This window comes from Peromyscus maniculatus, chromosome 23 (assembly GCF_049852395.1).
Source record: "Peromyscus maniculatus bairdii isolate BWxNUB_F1_BW_parent chromosome 23, HU_Pman_BW_mat_3.1, whole genome shotgun sequence".
Taxonomy (NCBI): domain Eukaryota; kingdom Metazoa; phylum Chordata; class Mammalia; order Rodentia; family Cricetidae; genus Peromyscus; species Peromyscus maniculatus.
This window is the reverse complement of record NC_134874.1, coordinates 28,739,567-28,761,242: the sequence shown is the minus strand read 5'-3', so window position 1 is coordinate 28,761,242 and position 21,676 is coordinate 28,739,567. Positions and strand designations below refer to the sequence as shown.

At 53.6% G+C, this 21,676-nt stretch overlaps 2 protein-coding genes and 1 long non-coding RNA gene across 3 annotated transcripts; 1 reads left to right on the top strand and 2 right to left on the bottom strand.

Moving 5' to 3' along the window:
* Nucleotides 1-5,200: 5,200 nt before the first annotated feature.
* LOC121825294 (uncharacterized) lies at nucleotides 5,201-6,941 on the bottom strand. Its single transcript, XR_006067440.1, has 2 exons — nucleotides 6,551-6,941; nucleotides 5,201-5,315 (listed from the first exon to the last, which is right to left on the bottom strand). It is a non-coding gene; the product is annotated as an uncharacterized LOC121825294 (long non-coding RNA).
* A 294-nt stretch (nucleotides 6,942-7,235) lies between these two features.
* Nucleotides 7,236-17,354, top strand: Ap1s1 (adaptor related protein complex 1 subunit sigma 1). The gene is made up of 5 exons (XM_006971251.4): nucleotides 7,236-7,344; nucleotides 10,014-10,192; nucleotides 10,746-10,854; nucleotides 14,813-14,950; nucleotides 16,580-17,354. The coding sequence occupies exons 1-5, from the start codon at nucleotides 7,342-7,344 to the stop codon at nucleotides 16,625-16,627; spliced, it is 477 nt and encodes a 158-aa protein (XP_006971313.1). The 5' UTR covers nucleotides 7,236-7,341; the 3' UTR covers nucleotides 16,628-17,354.
* A 1,698-nt stretch (nucleotides 17,355-19,052) lies between these two features.
* Vgf (VGF nerve growth factor inducible) lies at nucleotides 19,053-21,424 on the bottom strand. Its single transcript, XM_016001654.3, has one exon. The coding sequence runs from the start codon at nucleotides 21,422-21,424 to the stop codon at nucleotides 19,568-19,570; it is 1,857 nt and encodes a 618-aa protein (XP_015857140.2). The 3' UTR covers nucleotides 19,053-19,567.
* Between the last annotated feature and the right edge of the window lie 252 nt (nucleotides 21,425-21,676).

Here is a 21,676-nt window from a genome sequence, read left to right as displayed (position 1 = left end):
GGGAATCAGATGAAGATACCTGCCGACAAGTCTGATGACCAGAGTTCAATCCCCAAGACCCACATGATGGAAGAAGAGAACAGATTCCTGAGAGTTGTCCTCTGACCTCCACATGTGAAAAACATGTGCACAGGCACTTGTGAGTATGCATTCACACACACACACACACACACACACACACACACACACACACACACACAAATGTAATAAACATGAATAAACAAGATGGAGATCAATTGGGGGAAGACGCCAGATATCCATCTTTGTCCTCCACATGAAAGTACACACGTGTACATGCAGACAACTCACATGCACACACCCGTATAAACATGTACACAGACTACACATGTGCACATAAGCACATGCGTGTATGTACACACACACACATACAGAAACAAACAGCTCTCTTTTGGGTGATGGGGAGAAAAGAAAGTGCACGTGACAGCATCCCACAGGAGCCCGAGACCCAGCTGAATCGATGAGGCTGAGTCATAAGCAGTCAGTGGAGAACTCACAGAGAGGAAATGTACCAGGCAGCTCTTTGTGACATGAACAGAAACCAGCTCTGACTAACGGAAGCCCAGCAGGGGAACAGGACAGCAGGGGAACGAAGTTACGTATGAAGAACAACGCCCCCCATACACCTGTGCCTCCCATACCCCAGCATCTCCTCGCTGAACGCGGGATACCGCCATCAGCACCACCACACCGCCGTCTGAGGGATTTTACCCTCTGATGGTCTACGAGAGTCCAATCTATCCTGCATTGCCTCACCCACTCCTAGACCAAAGTCCACGCGGGCAGGTGCATGAATGCATAGAGCTGGACACAAAGGCTCATGGGAGCAGGGTGTGGTGGCATGTACCTGCAATCCCAGTGCTCAAGAGACTAAGAGAGCCAGGACAGCCCGGGCTGTGGAGCCACTCGGAAGCTAGTCTTGGGGTGGCTTCTTAAGACCCTGTCTCAAAAAAAATTTTTAATTGTAAATGATGTCAAATGGGGGCGGAGGATGTGCTCAGGTGGTAGGGTGCTTGTCTAGCAGGCATGAAGGCCTGGGTCCCATCTCTAGCATGGCATAAACCAGGTGGAGTCGGGCATGGTGGCACACGCCTTTAATCCCAGGACTAGAGAGGCAGAGGCAGGCGGATCTCTGAGTTCGAGGCCAGCCTGGTCCACAGATCGAGGTCCAGGGCAGACAGTGCCACACAGAGAAACATCGTCTAGAAAAACAAACAAACAAAAAGCAAAACAAATGTGGTGGCTCCTGCCAGCAATCCCAGCCCTGGGGAAGTAGGGGCAAGAGGATCGTAAGTTCAAGACCACGCTCAACTACATAACAAGCTTGAGATAAGCCCGGCTACTTGAGACCCCATTTCAAAAATAAAAACAAAGAAGATGTCATCCGAGGACTCCGCTCTGGTTGGGACAGTGGCATCGCTCCAAGCTGTCTTCTGCTGTCTCCATCTCTACAGAAGGAGTCACACACGCCCCTCTAGCTCAGCTTTGATTCTTCTTCCTTCTTTACCTCACAGATCATTTATCAACTTCGGCTGATTAGCTCATCATAGTCAACTCTGATTGTCTTTCTCCATTTCCTCCTTGTGCCTCGATAACCTGCCTCCTCCGTGATCTTCTGGCCCTCCATCAATGCTTTCCAATTATCCCACACATTGCTATGTGACTAACACTCTAACCACGGAGCCGGCTCACAGCTTCTCACCGCTGTTTTCATTAGGTGGTTCACCAACTCCAATAGCCGTAATTACTCCCAACTGCCCACTGCATCAAACCCTAACACCTCCCCCGGCACCAGCAGTAAGGAGCCCTCTTGTGTGGTCTCAACTTTCATTACTCACAAACAATTAGGCAACCCAGCCCATCACCTTTCTGTCGTTCCGGACGAATGACGGGCAAACTGCTTGCTTCTTGGTTTGCTTGTTTCGGATGTACTGTGTGTTTCCGTGTCTGTGTGCGAGTGTGTGTGTGGATGTGCGGGCCCCCAAGGACGTAAAAAGCGAGCGGCAGAATCCTAGGAGCTGTGGTTACCGGTGGGGCTGTGGGGCCCTTACATGGGTGCTGGGGATCAAACTCAGGTCCTATGCTCTCATGCAAATGCTCTCTATGCTCTCTATCCCTAGCTGTTTCTTCTTCTTCTTCTTCTTCTTCTTCTTCTTCTTCTTCTTCTTCTTCTTCTTCTTCTTCTTCTTCTTCTTCTTCTTCTTCTTCTTTCTTCTTCTTCTTCTTCTTCCTCCCCTCCTCCTCCTCCTGTTTGTTTTGTTATCTTGTTGTTTGTTTTGCTTTGGATACAAAACCTCACATAGCCCAAAGCTGACCTTGAACTCACTGTCTAGCATCTAAATACTTGGAATTCCTGAACCTCCTGTCTCTCCCTCTCCAGTGCTGGGATTACAAGTGTGTGCAGCTACAGCTGTTTATACTAGGCACTGGGGGTCAAACCCAGGGTTTCATTCTTATCAGCCAAGCAGCATACTGAGCTACATGCCTGGCGCAGGAGGCGAACAGGTAATGGGGCTGTCACCTCCCATTCCCCCCTTCAGGATCTTGCTGCTCTCCCATCTTCTAGGTGGAAAGACAAGATAGGCAAACCACACAGGAACAATGGCCAGCTTCCACACCTAGCGAGCCGGGTCGGCAACACCTATCTTCCAGACAATTCTCTTGTGAATCGCCTCTTTTCCGCAGTTAAGCAAAGTGCGATGAGGAATTCTAGGATTTCTCAGCTTTCCAGGGAGTGTAGGGGCTTGTATCTCTGGAGCTTCCAAACTTAGCAGTCTGTTGGCTGGCTCTGTTCTCCTCTTTCTTTAATGTTTATTTGTGTGTGCCTGTGTGTGTGTGTGAGAGAGAGAGAGAGAGAGAGAGAGACAGAGACAGAGACAGAGACAGAGACAGGGAGTATGAACTTGCCATAATATGAGTGGAGGTTCATGGGAACTGTATGTGAGAATCGCGTGTGTCCATACCTCTACTCCAGAGAGCAGAGGAGAAGGAGAGAGAGTACACACTATGAGTTTATTACTATTTATTCTTCCACTGTTTGGGTGGGAATCAAATTCAAGTTATCAGGCTTGGTAGCAGGTACTTTTACTCATTAAACTGTCTTTTTTCTTTTCTTTCTTTTTCTTTTTTTTTGGTTTTTCGAGACAGGGTTTCTCTGTGTAGCTTTGTGCCTTTCCTGTATCTCGCTCTGTAGCCCAGGCTGGCCTCAAACTCACAGAGATCCGCCTGCCTCTGCCTCCCGAGTCCTGGGATTAAAGGTGTGCACTACCACCGCCCAGCTAAACGGTCTTTTTTTTAAAAAGACCTTTTATTTATTTATTTTATGCCTGCAGATGTCTTTACCCATTGAGCCATCTTGCCAATCCTTCACTTTAGAAAACTCTATTTATTTTTATGTGTATACGTGTGTATGTTCCTGCATGAGTCTATGTGTACTATGTACATACGTGGTGCCCGAAGAGGCCAGAGGGTGTCAGATCCTGTAGAGCTGGAGTTACAAGTGGTGGTGAACCCAGTGTGGGTACTGGGACCCGAACCTGGATCTGCTCAAACAGCAGTCAGCACTCTTAACCACGGAGCCGCTCTCCAGCCCAACCCTTTGGTTTTTTTTTTTTTTTTTTTAAATAAAAAGATGGAGGGGGCTGGAGAGATGGTCCTGCAGTTAAGAGCACCGGCTGCTCTTCCAGAGGCCATAGGGTCAATTCCCAGCACCCACATGGTGACTGTCTGTGACTCCAGTTCCAGAGGATCCGACACCCTCACACAGACATATGTACAGGCAAAAACACCATTGCACATAAAATAAAAATAAATAATTTAAAAAAAAATAAGGAGAGGGCAAGTTGAATGGCTCACCTATACTGAGGCAGCTTAGTAAGAGTTAAAGACAAGCCGGGCAGTGGTGGCACACGCCTTGAATCCCACAACTCAGGAGGCAGAGCCAGGCGGATCTCTGTGAGTTTAAGGCCAGCCTGGGCTACAGAGTGAATTCCAGGCTAGCCATGGGTACATAATGAGATTCTGTCTAAAAATTACAATAAAATATGTGATAATAATAAAACACAGGGCTGGAGAGAAGGCTTTGCTGTCAAGAGCATTTATAGAGGACCCGAGTTCAGTCCCCAGCACCCACATCGGGAAGCCTACAACTGCCTCTAACCCATACTCACATGAGCATACCCACATACATAGACAGACAGACAGACACACACACACACACACACACAATTTAAAAATAAAAACAATTTTTTTAAATACAGTTGTTCCTTGCCCCCAACCTTATTCAGTTAAAGTCTTTGTAGTTTCAGTTCCCTAAAGTCAACTGTAACCCAAAAATATTAAATGCAAATACCCAGAAGTAAACAATCCACAAGCTTCCTATTTATTTTTAATATACATATATTTCCAAGACAGGGTTTCTCTGTGTAGTTTTGGTATCTGCCCTGGATCTTGCTCTGTAGACCAAGGCTGGCCTCGAACTCAGAGATCTGCCTCCCAAGTGCTGGGATTAAAGGCGTATGCCACCGCTGCCGCCATTCTGCCTTATTATACATTTATTTACTTGTTTATTTATTGTGTGTGTGCACTTGCCGGGGCATGGATGATCAGAAGACAACTTGTGGGCACCAGGTTTTCCTTCCACGACACAGGTTCCAGGAATCAAACTCAGGTCAGGGCTTGGGGACAAATGCCTTTACCTGCTCAGTCATCTCACTGGCCTTTTTTTTTTTTTTTTTTTTTTGTCTGACAGCGTCTGATGTACCCGAGGCTGGCCCTGACCTAGCTATATAGAGAGAAACGATTTTCAACCCCTGATCCTCCTGCCTCCACCACCCAAGGGCTGGGATGACAGGCGTTCACCGCTTCACCCGAGGTGTGCTGTGCTGGGGGCAGAACCCAGGATTTCACACGGGCGAGCCAGCCCTCTGCCAGCTGAGCCACATGCCCTGCCCCAGGTCGAGAGCTCTGAATCGAATGCCATTCTTAGGGACTCCCCCGTCCCACATCGTCTCATTGTCCAGTACTCACACGTTCATTACTCAGTGGCCATCTTGGTTGTCAGACTGAGCCCAGCGCCTGCGTTGAAATACCGCGTGTTCTGCTGAGAGACTCCGAAGCACAAAAGTAGCGAGGGCGATAACTCCATGGCAACACATTGTCATAACTGTTCCACTTCAGCACGTGGGCTTTGTAATATTTATTTTTTAATTTCTATTCATGTGTGTCTATGTATGGGCACACGCATGCAGATGTGAAGATGACCCCGAAGGCCAGAAGTAGGTGCTGGATCCCTGGAGCTGGAATTAGAGGCACTTGTGAGTCACCCACTGGGGACACTGGGACCTGAACTAGGGTCCCCTCCAAGTGCAGTACCTGCTCTTAACCGCCAAGCCACCTCTCCAGCTCCTATCTTTAGTCCTTATTGTTATTTTGGTCCTTAGGTTCATTCTGTGCATAATTTATAAATTAAGCTTTATTATAGGTATAGGAAAACTTCAGTAGATGATTTCACACAGTCTGAGGCTTCAGGAGTCGCCTGGGAGACTTGGGGTGCCATCTCCAGAGGATAAAGGGTGAGTGTGGTTTTAAACCTTCAGCCTAAACACACTGAGTGTTTCCCTCACATCCACACCTCTTTAGTGGAGAGAGAGACAAGAAAGGGAGAGGGAAATGGAGAGGGAGAGACCGCTAGAAGCTCCTGCTACAATTCTTTTTGAGTTCACATTTAGGTGTCATTTACATCGGTTGCATTTTAATGTTGACCCACGCTCTTTTTGTTTTGTTTTGAATTGGGGGTTTGTTGTTGCTGTTTGTTTTTACTTATTTATTTATTATTAAGACAGCTTCTCTCTTTACATAGCCTAGGCTGGCCTTGAACTCTCTTGACCAATCCTCTTGCCTCTGCCTCCCCAGGGATCAGATTACAGGCACGTACAATGATGCCTGGCTAATATGATTTGTGTGTGTGTGTGTGTGTGTGTGTGTGTGTGTGTGTGTAGTTTTGCTGTTTGTTTGGCTGTTCTGTCGTTGTTTGGTTTTGTTTTTGACATAGCGTCTCAGCCCAGACTGTGAACTTGTTATGTAGCCAAAGATAACTTTGAACTGGTGATCCTGATCTGTCTGCCTCTACTTTCCAAACTCTAGTATTACAAGTGTAAACCATCACTTGTACGCACGACTATATATGTTTGTTTGGTTTTTTTTTTTTTGTTTGTTTGTTTGTTGTTGGGGTTTTTTTTTTTTTTTTTTTTTTTGAGACAAAGTTCTCTGTGTAGTTTTGGTGCCTGTCCTGGAACTCACTCTGTAGACCAGGCTGGCCTCGAACTCACAGAGATCCGCCTGCCTCTGGCTCCCAAGGGCTGGGATTAAAGGCGTGGGCCACCACTACCTGGTGTTTTAGTTTCAAGATTACATTTCATATATGTATTTTGTGTTGCTCGGGAGCGTGCCGTGTGGGAGCGTGCACACGCCAGGGTGCTCGATTGTGGGGGTGTCAGGGGACAACTTGCAGGAGTCCGTTACGTCCTCTCACCTTGGGTTTGGGGGACCAGCTGTATGATCGGAGCGGTCACACCCGCACTGTTCGGTTTCACTGTGCTTGAGACGGGCTTGTAGCCTGGGGTGGTCTCGACCACGCCACTTGGCTGAGCTGGGCTTGGGCCACGAGCTGCTGCTGTGGCTGCCGTCCAACGGCTGGAATCTCAGGTGTGCACCGCCACACCGCCTTGTGTGTTTGGGGGACAGGGTACTGTTATGTCGCCCCGGGCTGCTCTCGACCTCTGCTCCCCTCTGTCTTTCCCTCGTGCGGCCCCGCCGCCACCTTGGACCCGCGTTTTCCAGATCATTCCTCCTCTTCTAGCGACCCGTGCTCCCCCTCGGTGATCAGCTCCCCGCATCATCCCTCCTGGCTCACCTCTCACCCTTTTCCCGCCTTCCCCCCCCCACAAATGCTCCCCAGCTCGAGGCCCTTCATTGTCCCCCGACCCCCCCTTCCCATCCTCCAATCAACCCACCAAGGCAGCCTTGTTACCATGGCGACCGAGCTTCTGCAAAGCCGAAGTCAAGGACCTGGTTGCCATGGTTTCCGCTTCTCCGCCTCCAGCCCCGCCCGCGCGCCGGGTGGGATGGGAGGGGGGTGGGGGTGGGGGGGTGCACCGCGGCAGCGTTGGCGCCTGCGCAGTGCGGCCGCTCGAGGCAGCCGGCGAGGCCCGGGAGGGGCGGGGCTTTCAGGCGGAGAGGGAGGGAAAAGAAAAGAATCGGACGGGGAGTGGAGCTGGCGCCTACGGTGGCCGGAGAGGGACGTGCCGGGCCGGAGGCTGCAGGATGGTAGGCTGTGCTGGGAGGGAGGGGACGGGGACCCGAGGGGCGTGGGCTGTACCTGCGGGGGTCCGGAGGAGAGGGGGGGCCCGCCTGTGGTGGGAGTCGTCCTGTCTTCCCTGCGGTCCGCCGAGGATCCACTTCCCGGAGCGGCCGGGGCGAGCCGACCTCGGGAGCTGGAAATGGCACTCGGGACAGGGGCGGGGAGAGAGAGGGGACTGGGCTGGAGGGTGGCGGGACCGTCCCGAGCAGGGCGCGGCGCTCGGGGCGCGGGGTTCGGTCCTCGAGACGGCCCCGGTCACTGCTGCAGGGGAAGGCACACGAGGAGGGGGCGCCGGGGTCGCTCCGGAGGGTCGCAGGGCGCCGAATCCCCTCCCCAGGAGGCCCGGGACCGGGGAGAACCGTGTGGGAGGGGACGGTTTCCGGGTCTCCGGAGTTCACCTCCTGCGCCTCGACCGAGCTCGCTCCGAGTTGCAGCTCGGGTGGGCTCCGGTGTTCGCAGCCGGGGGACCTAGGACTGGAGGACTCCCCGACTTCGGCATTCCCGGCTTGCACCCTCCCCAATCCAGTTTCTTTTCCGGAACCCAGGCCTTCCGTCTTCCTGCTGTAGTTATCACCTCTGTAGCTTAGCCGCACGCGGCTTTCTCAGTTCTTCCCAGTCCCTGTCCCCCCACCAGCCCCCGCCCCTAGTTTCTGGGGTCTTTGTTCCTTTTCATTTATAAGCTGGAAGTGCCGCACACACCCAGAGATTCCAGCCCTGGCCATGTTCACAGATCTGTTTGCTGGGAACTGAGTTCAGGATATGGAATCAGGAACCCCTGCACCTGGGGAAAAACTAGATCCACAGAGCTGTGAGGACTCTGCTTGCTCTTTATTCCTCAGACATTCCCTAGGAGAGCCATCTGGGTGACCGGACCCTCAGTGAGGGACTGGGGGATCTGGTGTCTGGGATGAAAGGTCAGGCCTTTTAGCACACACCTGTAACCCTGGCACTCAGGAGGTAGAAGCAGGAGGATCAGGAAATCAAGGGCAGCCTGGGCTACATAGGGAATTTAGGTCAGTCAGCATGAGCTACATGAAACACTGCCTCAAAAAAAGAAAGAGAAAGAAAAGAGGGCCAGAGAGATGGCTCAGCTTGTACCTGCCAACCTGAGTTCAGTCCCTGGGACCCTCATGGTGGAAGGAGAGAACTGACTCCACAAAGTTGTCCTCTGAACTCCACATGTGGGTTGTGGCACACGGGTGCCTTCCCCCCAATATAAAATAACATTTTAAAAAAAATGGAAAGAAAGCCAGCACTAGGATCCAAATGTGTGGATGGCAGAGGGCAAGACCTGAATGTCCCTGTACCAAGTGCAATTCAGATATATGTGCGATACAGACAAGACTGTCAACAAGCATGGGACTGGCATGGAGAGGCCGTAGGTCACGGGGCATCTGAGGCCTTATGGCAGGATGGGTAGAGACCCGACCTCTCTGAGGTATGGGGTCTAGAAGGAACATTAGTAGAACTGTAGTCTGTTGACATCTCTTGTCATGAGGGCAGGCATCTTATTCCTCATGGGAAACAAGCTTAGGAAACAGGAGGTCAGGGAATAACAGCACCTAGCATGTTGTAGGGCCTACTGTGTGCTACGCACCCCCATGAATTAACTCATTTAAGAATTCCTTAGGGGAGGAGAGGGGGACGGATGGCTCAGCCATTGGGAGCACTGGCTGCTCTTCCGGAACCCAGCTCAGTTCCCCACACTGTGCCAGGCTGCTCCGACCGACCGTCTGTAACTCCAGATCCTCCAGATCCGGCAGATGTGATGCCTCTGGCCTCCATGGGCACCTGCTCTCAGGTGCGGCTCCCGGCTGTGTAGACACACAACCCACACTTCCACATGATTAAAACCGGGCTGGAGAGACGGCTCCGGGCTTAAGGGCATGTGTTGTTCTTGCAGAGGACCTGGGCTCGATTCCCGTCACCCCCATGGCGGCTCACAACCATCTGTAACCCTTGTCCTGGGGGATCCAACAGGCATTCACGTGACTATTTCCAACACACAAAGTTAAATATCTTTAAAAAATAAGGAGAAAGAGAAATCTTAAAAGAATTCTATAAGGAAAGTAACTTTATTGTTTCTATCTTGTGGGTAAAGAAACTAAGTTTCAAAGACAATAAGATGGCTCAGTGCGGAGAGGCGCTTGCTGCCAAGACTGAGAATCTCAATTTGATCCCTGGGGCTCACATGGTAGGAGAGAACCCTCTCCCAAAAGCTGTCTTCTGAAACCACACACACACACACACACACACACACTAAAATGTTTTTATGTTTATTTATTTTATCATATGTGTGTGGGCAAGGTGGGTGCTTGCCACAGTGTGAGTGTAGAGGTTAGAGGACGGCTCGTGGGCGTCAGTTCTCTTCTGTAATGTGGATCATGGGGTCATGGGTATTGACCTCCGGTCGTCAGGCTTGGTAGCAAGCAGCTGAACCAATTGAGCTGCCTGGCCTGACGTTGTACTCAGCTAGTAGAGCCAGGATTCGAACTCAAACCGCAGGCAGGAAAATCTTTGACTTTCCCTCAGGAAAAACATTCTTCTCTACCCAGCGTTGACATCTGGGACAGAAGTTTTGAAGAAGGTAGCGATGAATGTCTGTCCCTCAGCTCTGGTCCTTCCTCCCTTCCAGATGCGATTCATGCTCCTGTTCAGCCGGCAGGGGAAACTCCGGCTGCAAAAATGGTACCTGGCCACCTCAGACAAGGAGAGGAAGAAGATGGTCCGAGAGCTCATGCAGGTCGTCCTGGCTCGAAAGCCCAAGATGTGCAGCTTCCTGGAGTGGAGGGACCTCAAAGTTGTCTATAAGAGGTGACTGGGTTAAAATGGCTGGGAAATAACTAACTCTCTTTGAAGTCGGGAGAGTTCCGAGGAGCTGAGGAATCTGCAGGCTGGTCAGGAATCCCCTCTTCCCTTTACTTCTGAGTTCTTCTCAGTTATTGCTTCCTTCTTGGTTTTCTGACACAGCCTCTTGCACGTGTACCCCGAAGACTCCCCTGCCCACATACAGGTCCCTCCCAGTCTCATTCACCACACTGAGGCCTCACCCCACTTTTCCCAATCCACACGCCCACGTTCCCACACCCTCCCTTTCTAGTTCCTTCTGCTCTGAGCAAGCGTGTAAACTGGCTCAGATTTCGGCTGAGTCCAACCGGGCGGGTCAGCTGGCGAGAAGAGAGGAAATGGAATGAAACTTGTGTGTTTCTGAAGCACGCTCACAGTCTGAAAAGCGTTAGTCTTGGTACCCGCTGGGACCACCATGTCTGTGTACTATCGGAGGACCTCAGGCTGGCGGGCAGGTTGGACCTGCAGCTCCAAGGTCCCGAAGCCAGCTCCTAACTCTGTCTCTCGGTTTCCTCTCCAGATACGCCAGTCTCTATTTCTGCTGCGCCATCGAAGGTCAAGACAATGAGCTGATCACACTGGAGCTGATCCACCGTTACGTGGAGCTCCTGGACAAGTACTTTGGCAGCGTACGTCTCCCCACGAACCCTGGTTTCCCTGCCAGGCAACTCCATCTTCCTGCCAAGCCTTAAAAGAAAGACTCATCCAGTCCCTGCCCTGGAAGTCTCAGTGGGGAGGTGGTGTTGGGGCACAGGGACCGTAATTAATCTCCCCTTTTAAGCTCTAAGCCTATTAGCTGTGGCCCTTAATCAGCTTGGGGGTATACCTCAGTGGGTAGAGCTCTGCGTGAGGCGGAGGGGGTGGCAGTATCGGGAGACAGACTGGCAATGGCAGAGACCAAGTTCTCGCTTTATAGGGGTTCCTGACCTTGGCATTGTATTGGAATATTCTGGAGAGAGAGAATGAGTGTGTGTGTGTGTATGTGTGCGCATATGTGCATGGAGAGGCCAGAGGACAAACTCATGGTGTTCCTCCGGCACCCTCCTCCTTGATGGAATTTCTTTTCTTTTTTCCTTTCTATCTCTCTCTCTCTTTTTTTTTTTTTTTTTTCCCCGAGACAGGGTTTCTCTGTGTAGTTTTGGTGCCTGTCCTGGAACTCTCTGTAGCCCAGGCTGGCCTCAAACTCATAGAGATCCGCCTGTCTCTGCCTCCCGAGTGCTGGGATTAAAGGCATTCACCACCATCACCCACTTTTTTTTTTTTTTTTTGAAAAGATTCATTTTATTTATTTTGGTTTTTCTAGGCAGAGTTTCTCTGTGAAGCTGGAATTTGCTCTGGCCTTGAACTCACAGAGATCAGCCTGCTTCTGCCTCCCTCCCATGTGCTGGATTAAAGGCGTGTGCCATTGCCACCCAGCTCATTTTATTTTTTATCTCTATGTATGTGTGTCTGTCTAGGCGTGTGCATGTGAGTGCAGGTGCCTGCAGAGGTCATCGGATTCCCTGGGACTGGAGTCACAGGTGGTCATGAGCCGACACACACACACACACACACACACACACACACACACACACACACACACACACGGGTGGGGGGAATTGGACTCAGGTCCTCTGCAAGGACAGTATGAGCCATCTCTCCAGCTCCCGCCTTGGTTTGGTTTTCGCTTGCTTGTTTGTGAGGTTTTTGTTTGTTTGTTTTGGTGTTTTCTGTTTGTGGAGGAGGCAGGGTCTCTCACTGGCCTGGAACTCCTTGGTTCAGCTCAGCTTGGGGATCTGTCTGTCTGTCTCCACCTCCCCTGTCTGTCTGTCTGTCTCCACCTCCCCTGTCTGTCTGTCTCCACCTCCCCTGTCTGTCTGTCTGTCTGTCTGTCTCCCCATCCCCTGTCTGTCTCCACCTCCCCTGTACTGGGATTATAAATAAGCGCCATTACTTTTAACTTTTTTACATGGGTCCTGGGGACCCAGCTCCTCGTGCCTGAGGCAAGCAGGTGGTACATATACATACATGCAGACAAAACACTCCTGCACATAAAATAAATAAATCTAGAATATTAAAAAAAAAAAATGATAGCCAGAGCCCAATCTCCCAGAGATTCTGAATGAATTTATGTGGGGTGTGGCCTGGGTTTTGACAGATAGTGCAGACCTTAGATACAGAATCGGAATGCCTCCGTAATACATAACGCGGGTAATGACGTACAAAGCCCAGTTGGGAGGCGGGGCAGTGGTGGCGCATGCCTTTAACCCCAGCATTCGGGAGGCAGAGGCATCTCTGAGTTTGAGGCCAGCCTGGTCTACACAGAGCGAGTCTCAGGATTGCCGGGGCTACGCAGAAACCCTGCCTTGGGGGCGGGGAGCAGGCTTGGGCTCTACTTGAGTTGATTTCTTTTGTTGGTACCGGGGATTGAACCCAGGACTGCACGCCTGCTATTACTGTGTGCTCGCCAGAGCTGTCCTTTTTTGTCTGTTTTTAATTACATTTATTTACTTGGAGATGGTCAGCCCCACTCAGGAATGTGGAGGTCAAAGGACAACTTTTGAAAATCTGTTTTCTCCTTCTGCCGTGTGGGTCCTGGCTATCAACCGACCTCCAGCTTGGCAGCGAGCGTCCCTACCCAGAGAGCCATCTCGTTACCGTATTTTAATATTGTGACTACCGGGGTGGGGGGCGTGCTTGCCATGGCATGCGTAGGAAGCAAGAGGACAGCTCTGTGGAGGGAGTTCTCTCCTTCCGCCCCCGCGTAAGTCCTAGGGCCTTGAACTCTGCTTGTCAGGCTTATGTGACAAGTGCCTTTACTTACTAGTGCATCTGGCCAGCCCATTTTGTTGTTGTTTTGTAGGAGGTGAGAGGTTCAATCAGGGTTTCTCTGTGTGTCCCTGGCTGTCCTGGAACTCGCTCTGTAGACCAGGCTGGCCTTGAACTCAGAGATCCACCTGCCTCTGCCTCTGCCTCCCAGGTCGTGTGCCACCACCGCCCGGCTCCTTTTCTTTGTTTTTAAGACAGAATAGCATGTATGTATCCTAAGATGGTCTCCATCTCAGTGTGCAGCTGAGGGTGACCTTGGTCTTCTGGTTCTCTTACCTCTACCTCCTGAGTTCTGGGGTCACAGGTACGGCCACCACACCCAGTTTATATGGTTTTGGGAGAAGTGTCTTAGTTACTGTTCTAATGCTGTGAAAAGGCTTTATGACCAAAGCAGCTATTATAAGAGAAAACATTTAATTGGGGGCTCGCTTACAGTTTCAGAGGTTCGGTCCATTATCATCATGGGGTGGGGTGGGGCATGGTGGCTGCAGGCAGGTGGTGGAGCAGTAGCTGAGAGAACCAGCTACATCCTGATCCAGAGAGAGAGGGAGGGAGGGAGGGAGAGAGAGAGGGAGGGAGGGAGGGAGAGAGAGAGGGAGGGAGGGAGGGAGATACTCTGGGTTTGGCATGTGCTTTTGAAACCTCAAAGCCCATCTCCAGTGACACATGTCCTCCAAAAAGGCCACACCTCTTAATCCTTCCAATCCTTTCAAGCAGTTCTTCTGCCTGGTGACTAAGAGTTCAAATATCTGAGCCTGTGGGGACCATTCTTGTTCAAACCACCACAGCAAGCGTTCAGCCAACTGAGCTACGTTCCCGGACTGGATTGATTGATTGACTGATTGATTGATTGACTGATTGATTGATTGACTGATTGATTTTGTGATGCCTAGACATCGTACTTAGGCCTCACACATCAAGTTATTTTGTGCTCTACCACTGAGGTATATCCTCACTCTCTTTTTTACTTTTTATTTTGAGGCAGGGTCTCACCAAGTTGCCCAAGCTGACCTTGAACTCACTCCGTAGCCCAGGAAGCCAGTCTTCTGCCTCAGCTTCCTGCATAGCTGAGATAAGAGACCCACCCCACCCCACATGCCTTTTGAGGGTCTCTGGCTTGTTCTTCATCTATCCAAGGAGTCAGTGTTACCATCTCCTTTTTTGGCTGGGGAAACTGAGGCTCATAGATGTTCCATGATGTGCACAGCTAATTTCGTATTAACAGAGATCACCTTGGGTCTTCTAAAGCAAAGACCATAATACTCTCCTCTGCCCCAGAATGCCTAGGGTAGTGGCTAGCCCAGGGTCTGGCAGAAACCACGTTGGAGATTTTAAGAGAAAGGCAACAGCAACCACAGACTTCTATTTCCTCGTCCAGAATAGGAGGCAAGCTATGAAAGAATGAGGAGGCATGGCGGCCTGTGCCCATAGTGCTAGCACTCAGGCTGAGGCAGGAAGATTAAGACCTCAAGGCCAGCCTGGAGAAAAAGACCAGCGGACTGAGAGTTGAGGACTGGGAGGATCTAAGATTCACGGAAGGAACTCACTGTGGGCTGGAGATGTAACTCGGTTGGTAGAGTGCTTGCCTGAGGACCTTGCCTGCCCCATGTGGTGTGGTGTGGAGGCGCGTGCTTACAGTCTTGGCGTTTAGGAGGTGGTGGCGGGAGAACCGGTCTGGGATAGCCTCAGCTACATAGTGAGTGTAGGGTCCGGAAGCAGAGGGAAGAAAGAAGGGGTACCCCTTGATGCTCAGCTCTGCCTTCTCCCCCCATCCCCCAGGTCTGCGAGCTGGACATCATCTTCAACTTTGAGAAAGCCTACTTTATCCTGGATGAGTTTTTGATGGGTGGGGACGTCCAGGACACCTCCAAGAAGAGTGTGCTTAAGGCCATTGAGCAGGCTGACCTGCTGCAGGAGGTACGAGCCAGGGACAGTGAGGAGGAGGAGGAGGACTGTGGCCGAGGGGATTCCCCCTCCCCCGGACACCCTGCCCGTCGACGAGTGGGGCCCCCTCCCTGTGGCGTCTGGCCCCCGTCACGGCCTGCTGTCTAACTTGTCCTGAGTCCTGAACCCCTGGAGCAGGAGGTGGGTGGGCCCATCCCCCACTGCTGCCGATGGTTCCCTCTTTCATCTGAGCCCTGTCCTCTCCCCAAGACCCAAGATGTCTGTCTTATCTGGCCCAGTCTCCTTTGGCTTCACGATTCTCTTGATGATGAGGGTTGTTTAGAGGATTGGAGAGCGGTTCATGGTAGATAAGCCTTTTCTTCCTCGATTTCCTATCTGTCTCTGTCTGTCTCTGTCTGTCTCTGTGTCTCTGTCTCTCTCTGGTGGAGCCTAGGGCCCTGATCCTCACTTTGCCTGTCTCTGTTCCTATGTGTAACGTGAGGCGTGTGTGTATGCACATGTGTATGTAGAGGCCAAAGGTTGAGATTGGGTCTCTTCCTCAACCATTTTTCAGACGGTCTCACACTGAACCTAGAGCTCATCCATTCGGCCCAGCTGGTTGGCCGCTGAGCGCCAGGGATCTTCCCTTTCTCAGCGCCATCCCCACAAATATTTGGATCACAGACCCGCCCCTCCACACCAGGCTCTCATGTGGCTGCTGGGGATGTGAACTTGGGTCCCCATGCTTACATGACAGAGGCATTAGTGACTGAGCAGCCTCCCCCGCCTTGCCTAACCCTCACTTTGAACACCATGTATACACGCACACGCACACGCACACGCACACCCCTCTGTTGCTCGGGAGCCAGTGGCTGTGGGCGCTTGGGGCTGGCCTGGAGGGTGTCTGTCAGTTCTCCTGAGGTCTGTCCGGCACCCCCCCTCTGCCCAACGCTGCTCACTCCCTCTCTGCTGTGCTTCTCTGAGCCTTGGTGCAGGAAGATGAGTCACCAGGACTCCGCAGTGACAAGCAAGCCGGCTTGAGCCGGCTCTGAGGAGAGGGAGAGATGGGGCCAGTGAAGAAGCTGGTCAGCTCTCGAGGGGGAGAAGTGGCGGAATGAAACTTGAGGTCACCCCGCCGGTCCAGGTTCCCTTCACTCCCTGACACACACGTGCACACACACATGTGTGTGTCCCCCGGTCACTGGACCCTAGTGACTCATCACTCTGAAGTCCACCTTCCCTTCCCCGAGGAGCCTGGTACCAGTGTCTGATACCAGTGCCCTCGCCACTCTGAAAGGCACGGACCAAGCGTCCGCACTGCCTGCCTCCTGGGAGTCAGGGTTCCTTTGCCTCCTGCCCCGGCCTCATGCTTCTTGCCCGTTGGGTTCTGAAGCCGAATCCCTGCTCCCCCAGCTCAGAGCTTTAGGTCCTGGGTGGTGATGAACCTGGCCTCCGCCTCTCCTTGCCACCGTGGGTGCTGGCAGTGGTGTCATGAGGCCTGTGACCCCCCTCCGCTGGGGGCTCACAGCGTTCCAGCCTTGGGCTCACATCGGCTTCTCTTCTCCCACCCACCCCCACGTGTGTCTGTGCCTCTGATCCCTTCATCTCGCCCACCCCGTCTGCCCTTCCTGGTGTCTCTGCGTCACCCTTGTCTTGTCTCAGGAGGATGAGTCGCCGCGCAGTGTCCTGGAGGAGATGGGCCTGGCATAGCCCCGTCAGCCAGCCCGGGGTCCCCGTGGAACTGGGGAAGCCGAGACAAGAGACAGCCCTTGGGGGCTGTGTCTCCCACCTCTCCCCCACGCCCCTTCTCTGGGCGGGAGCTGGCTGCTTCTCCTCCGCCACCTCACCTTCTTTGGAAGGAGCTGTGGCTCCAGCCCTTCATTCAAACATTCCCTCCCTCCGCCCTCCGCCTTTCCCAGGGGAGGCCTTAGGAGCTAGAAGGCAGGAAAGTGTGACCTGGATGGGGTGCTCCGTGGCTTTCGTCCCCCTCCCTGGAAGAACCCGTGTGAAGCCCAGCCCCCCTCCAGCCCTCCCCACGTCCTTGATCGCTGTAAATATATAAATACGTCAGGTTAAAGGGAAGAGGTTCCCAGGGCTCTTTTCTCCCCTCGGCCCCAGAACCTACCTCCACCCCTCCCCATAGCCAGCCAGGGCCGCTTCTCCGCCTGGGAGGGGTTCTCCCTCCCCTGCCCCCACTTCCTCCCGGGCTCCAGTGTCCAGCCAGAGCCAGGGAAGGAACCACCGAGTTAATGTTTTTCTAACCTTGCCACCCGGAGGGAAGGAACGGTTCGGGGAGGGGCCTGCTTTCTGGGACACTGGCCCTGTCCCCCCCCTCCACTCCACACCGTGGATGTGGCGGGAGCCAAGCGGGTGGGGTGGGCCAAGCGGCTGCCTTTATTTCCTTTCTTCTGAAATAAAAGGAAAAAGTGTTTCTGGACTTGGCTTGCCTCTCTGTCTTTGTTGAAGCCACCCCGAGGTCAAGGGCAGCTTCCTGCTAGGGTCTTCCTGGGACCTGGGTGGTCATAGTTAGGAAGAAAAGCTAAAAATAGAAGATACCCAGTTGGATGGCAGCTAGACAGCAGGTTTGGCTGTATTGTTTTGTTCTGTGTCCTAGGATAGTCAACCCCACGGCCTTGTGCCCGCCAGGCAGACTCTGCCTGCTGAGCTCTTAGACGTTCCCTGTCTTGTCTTGTATTTCGAGACAGGGTTTTGCAGCCTAGCTCTGAGTGACCTGGATCTCAGGGATGATTCTGCTACCTGTGCCTTCTGGATGCTGGGATTACAAGCATGTGCCAACCACACCCCAGCCCAACAGATGCATTTGACATTTCTTTAAATTTTGAATCAGGGTCTCACATAATCTAGGCCGGCCTCAAACTCCGTAAGGATGGGAGAATCAGCTTGGCATCTCTGAGCTTCCTGCCTCTACCTCTAGAAATGCTGAGGTTACAGTTGTTCAGCAGCACTCTGTTCTATGAAATGCTTCATACATGCTGGGCAAGCGCTGGACCAGCCGAGCCACGTGTTGATTTTGTACGTTGCAGTACTAGGGATCAGAACCCGGGCCCTCTCGCGTTCGTTCGAGGTCAATGCTCTATCACTCAGCCACAGCCACAGCCCCAACAGATAAGTTAGTACTCGTGTCCCATGCACTATGAAGAGTTATTCTGGGGGTGGGGGTATCTGTTGCTTATCTGGAATTGAAGGTTAAATGATTGTCTTTTGCTCTGTCTGGCAGCCCAAAGAATCTCGCACACTGATGTGACTACACACAACTGGGGAGGGCAAGCCCTGAGGTCGTTAGGTTCTCTATTCTGAGATGTCCGTGGGAATCCTTCCTGTTTGCCTCTTTTTGTTTGGGGAGGTAACTGAGAAATGACTAAAAACAAGGTGTGTGTGGGTCAGCTCCTTCCCCAAGCTTCTAGGAATTCAGGGAGTCATGAAGAGAAGGATGGATGACTTGGGGTGGGGGAAGCTATCCAGATACCCAAAAAGGAGCATCTCCTATGCGGTACCTTTTTTTCTTTTGCGTTCTAGAAACTTGCTCATCCCAGACAATTGTTTCTTTTTTTTTTTTTTTCCTGACCCTGAACTCACTTTATGGGACTAGACCTAGGGGCCAAGTGCGTACTAGGCAGGCATTCATACTAAGCCATAGCTCCAACCAAACACCGGGCTCTTGTTGGATTCCACTCTTCTGTGGGTCAAACACTAGCAATTATGACTCAACTTCCGGCACAGGGCGGTAGTGGAGAGCAGAGGTTCTATTTCGTTGTGGTTTTTTTTTTATTACATTCATTTATTTTGTGGGTGGGTGGGCGGGTGTACCATGGTGGGCATGTGGTAGTCAGCCTTCCCCTTCCATCATGTGGAAAGAACCCTAATGTTACACTCAGGTCACGCTTGGCAACCTGTGCCTTTACCCGATGAACCATCTCACCGGCCCCAAAGTAGGGCTCCCTCGTAGATATATTTCTAGATCATTCCCTTCCCAGGTACAGCTTCACACCTTTCTCCCACCCAGTCCTGGCTTTGGTCAGAGAGTCCAGAACCGGATCACACTGGCGCTCCCCTCACCGCCCCTTGGAGAGGACCAAGCAGGCCCAAGGGGTCGGGTGAATAACGGAAAACAAAGTCCTAATAAAATAGTCACTTTTATTTCTTAGCAAAACTATTTCCTCCGTGAGGGGTATTTACAACAGAGAAGGGCAGGAAGTGGGTGAGTTCACAGCGATTTGGAGAAGGGGGAGGCTCCGGGGGCCCCACGGCTGGGAGACAGACACTTCACACGATTAATTAGAACAGATTTTCCCGTTGGGGATCGGGAAGTCTCAGGAGATACTAGATGGGGACGAGGCCCCTGGAGGAAGTGGGGGTGTAAGGGGACTCGCACAAAACACCCACCCGCCTGGGATGGCCCCGGGATCGCCCGTGAGTTTGGGGAGTTCTGGACTGCAGACCCGGGGAACGTCTGACAGGTCCGGTCCCGGCAGAGCTCGGGGCGGGGTCACGTGGGGCGGGGCCGGGCGGCAGCCGAGGGGCGGAGCCGGGGCGCATGCAAACACCGAGAGGGAGGAGGAGCGACACGGAGGGGGGGCGTGGTGGCGCGCCCAGCCTGGGGCGGGCGCGCGGGGGCGGGGCCGGGGCGGGTCACGGGCGGCGCAGCAGCACGTGCTCAATGTAATTCTCCAGCTCCTCCTGCTCCTGCAGCCGGCGCTCCTCCGCGTCCGCCTCCTCCTGCGCGCGCCGGGCCTGGGCCTCCAGGTCGGGATGGTGGCGCGCAGGTGGCAGCGCGTGGTGGAAGTGACGGCGGCGGGAGGATGCGGGTGGCTGCAGTGTCCGCGGCCGAATGTAGTTGGGGAAGGGGTGGTAGGGCCCCGGGGGAAACACCTCATCCTCCTCCCGATCCCAGGGTGGGAGCACTTCGTTCCAGTCCGGCAACTCATCCCGGGCCGGGGCTGGAGGTGGGGGCTGCGGGGAGCGGACATGAGTGGGGGCTGGGGCGGCCCGGGGGGGCGGCACCGGCTCGGGAGGGGCGTTCTTCTTCCGCTTCCGTTTCTCCTCCACCTCTTCGATGATGCTGACCACGTCGTCGGCTGGCAGGTGGAGTTTGGTGGACAGTTCAATGAGGCTATCGATGGTCTGCGGATCCATCTCCTCGTCGTCGTCGTCCTCTTCCCCGCCCTCCTCTGCCCCCTCAGCATCCTTCCGCCGATGGCCTGGCGCCTCCTCCTGGGAGCGCTTGTCTTCGGCTCCGGCTTCCCCGTCCTCCTCCTCCTCGGCGAACAGGAGCGCGTTCTGCCGCGCCCTCTCCGCCTCCTCTGCCTCCGCCTCCGCCTCCGCCGCCTCCTCATCCTCTTCCCCCATCTCGTCCTCCCCACCACCGCGTCTCTCCTGCTCCGCCTCCTCCTCCCTCTCGCTCTCCCGCTCTTGCTGCGTCTCCTGCAGCCCTCGACCCCCGAGATCGCGCTGCCGGGCTCCGCCCTGCAGCAGATACTGGAGCAGCAGGTCGGAGGCGAGGTCGGCCAGCCGCTCTTCTTGCGCCGCGGCCTGCCGGGTGGCCTCCGCCTGTCTCCTCCCTGCCTCTACCTGAGCCAGCCCTTGTTGAAGCAGGCGCTCTCCAGCCTCAGAGCCGCCCAGCAGTGAGCCCTCGAGGCGGCGCACCTTGGGGAAGGGGCCACCTAGGCTTTGGTACGCCTTGGATAAAGGTGTCAGAGTCTCACCTAGATGTGTTTTAGGGGAGGTCACTCCTTCCCCGAACTGATGGGTTTCGGGAAGGGGAGCACTTTCGGGCATTCGAACCTGGAATTGCGAAGGGACAGGGGGTGGCAGAGGAGCGCGCTCCGGGACGCGCGCCTGGAACTCTCCCCAGGAAGCGCGCCATACGCGCTCTGGCCCGGGGCTCTCCAGATTGACTCGGGTCAGCGTGTGCGTGCGGGTTTCCGTCTCTGCTGCGGCCGTCTCTTGCTGGCGCTTAGCATTGCTCGGACTGAAATCTCGAAGTTCTTGGAGCAAGGACGCTAGCGCCTCCAGCTCCTCTGAGCGGTCGTCGGCCTCGGGATCGTTGTCCTGAGTCTGAGGGCGAGGGGGGGCCGCAGCGGGCGCTTGGATCTCTGGTGCCGGGAGGCTATGGGTCTGACTGCGCACGGACTCGGTTAACAGAGCTTCTGCTGCTTCTTCGGGTGCTCCCTGCTGGGAACCTCCTGGGACCGCCGGGGGCGAGGCCGGACGGTCCAGTGCCTGCAACAGTACCGCGGCCAGCGCCCGGGGATCCACGCCCTGGAAGAGCTCTCCCTGGTCCTGAGGCTCGGAATTCCGAGCGGCTCGGACCTCTGGGGCGCTGCCATCCTTTGGCCGGGACACTGCGTCCTCAGCTACCTGCTCTTTATGCTCAGAGCCGAGGGGAGGAGGATAAGCATCGGAGCGCCCGGGGGGCGCTGCTCCCAACCCCTGGATCAGTAGAAGGAAGCAGAAGAGGACGGATGCCGGCAACGTGAGGGTTTTCATGACCAACGGGCTGCCAGAGACTGAAAAATAGAAGAAGCCAAAGAAATAGAGGATTTCTGTAAGAATTCCCCGCTTTCTATTTCTGCATTCCCTTCCCCCACCTTTAAGCAGGAAATCCGGGGTTTCCCTCATTTCTCCAACCTTACCCGAAGAGAAAACGTTTAGCAGAGAACAAGAAAGATGTGGCGATCTTTGGAGTCGTGCAAATGGGAAATAACGCCCGCAGTTCTCGCCCTGGCTACCCAGTGCCTC

Bases quoted from the DNA above. Each gene is read 5' to 3' on its own strand.
- Ap1s1 (XM_006971251.4), top strand. The intron at 10,193-10,745 runs GTGACTGGGTTA...TTTCCTCTCCAG, and splicing joins CTCAAAGTTGTCTATAAGAG to ATACGCCAGTCTCTATTTCT. The intron at 14,951-16,579 runs GTACGAGCCAGG...GTCTTGTCTCAG, and splicing joins AGGCTGACCTGCTGCAGGAG to GAGGATGAGTCGCCGCGCAG.
- Vgf (XM_016001654.3), bottom strand. From the start codon at position 21,424: ATGAAAACCCTCACGTTGCCGGCATCCGTCCTCTTCTGCTTCCTTCTA.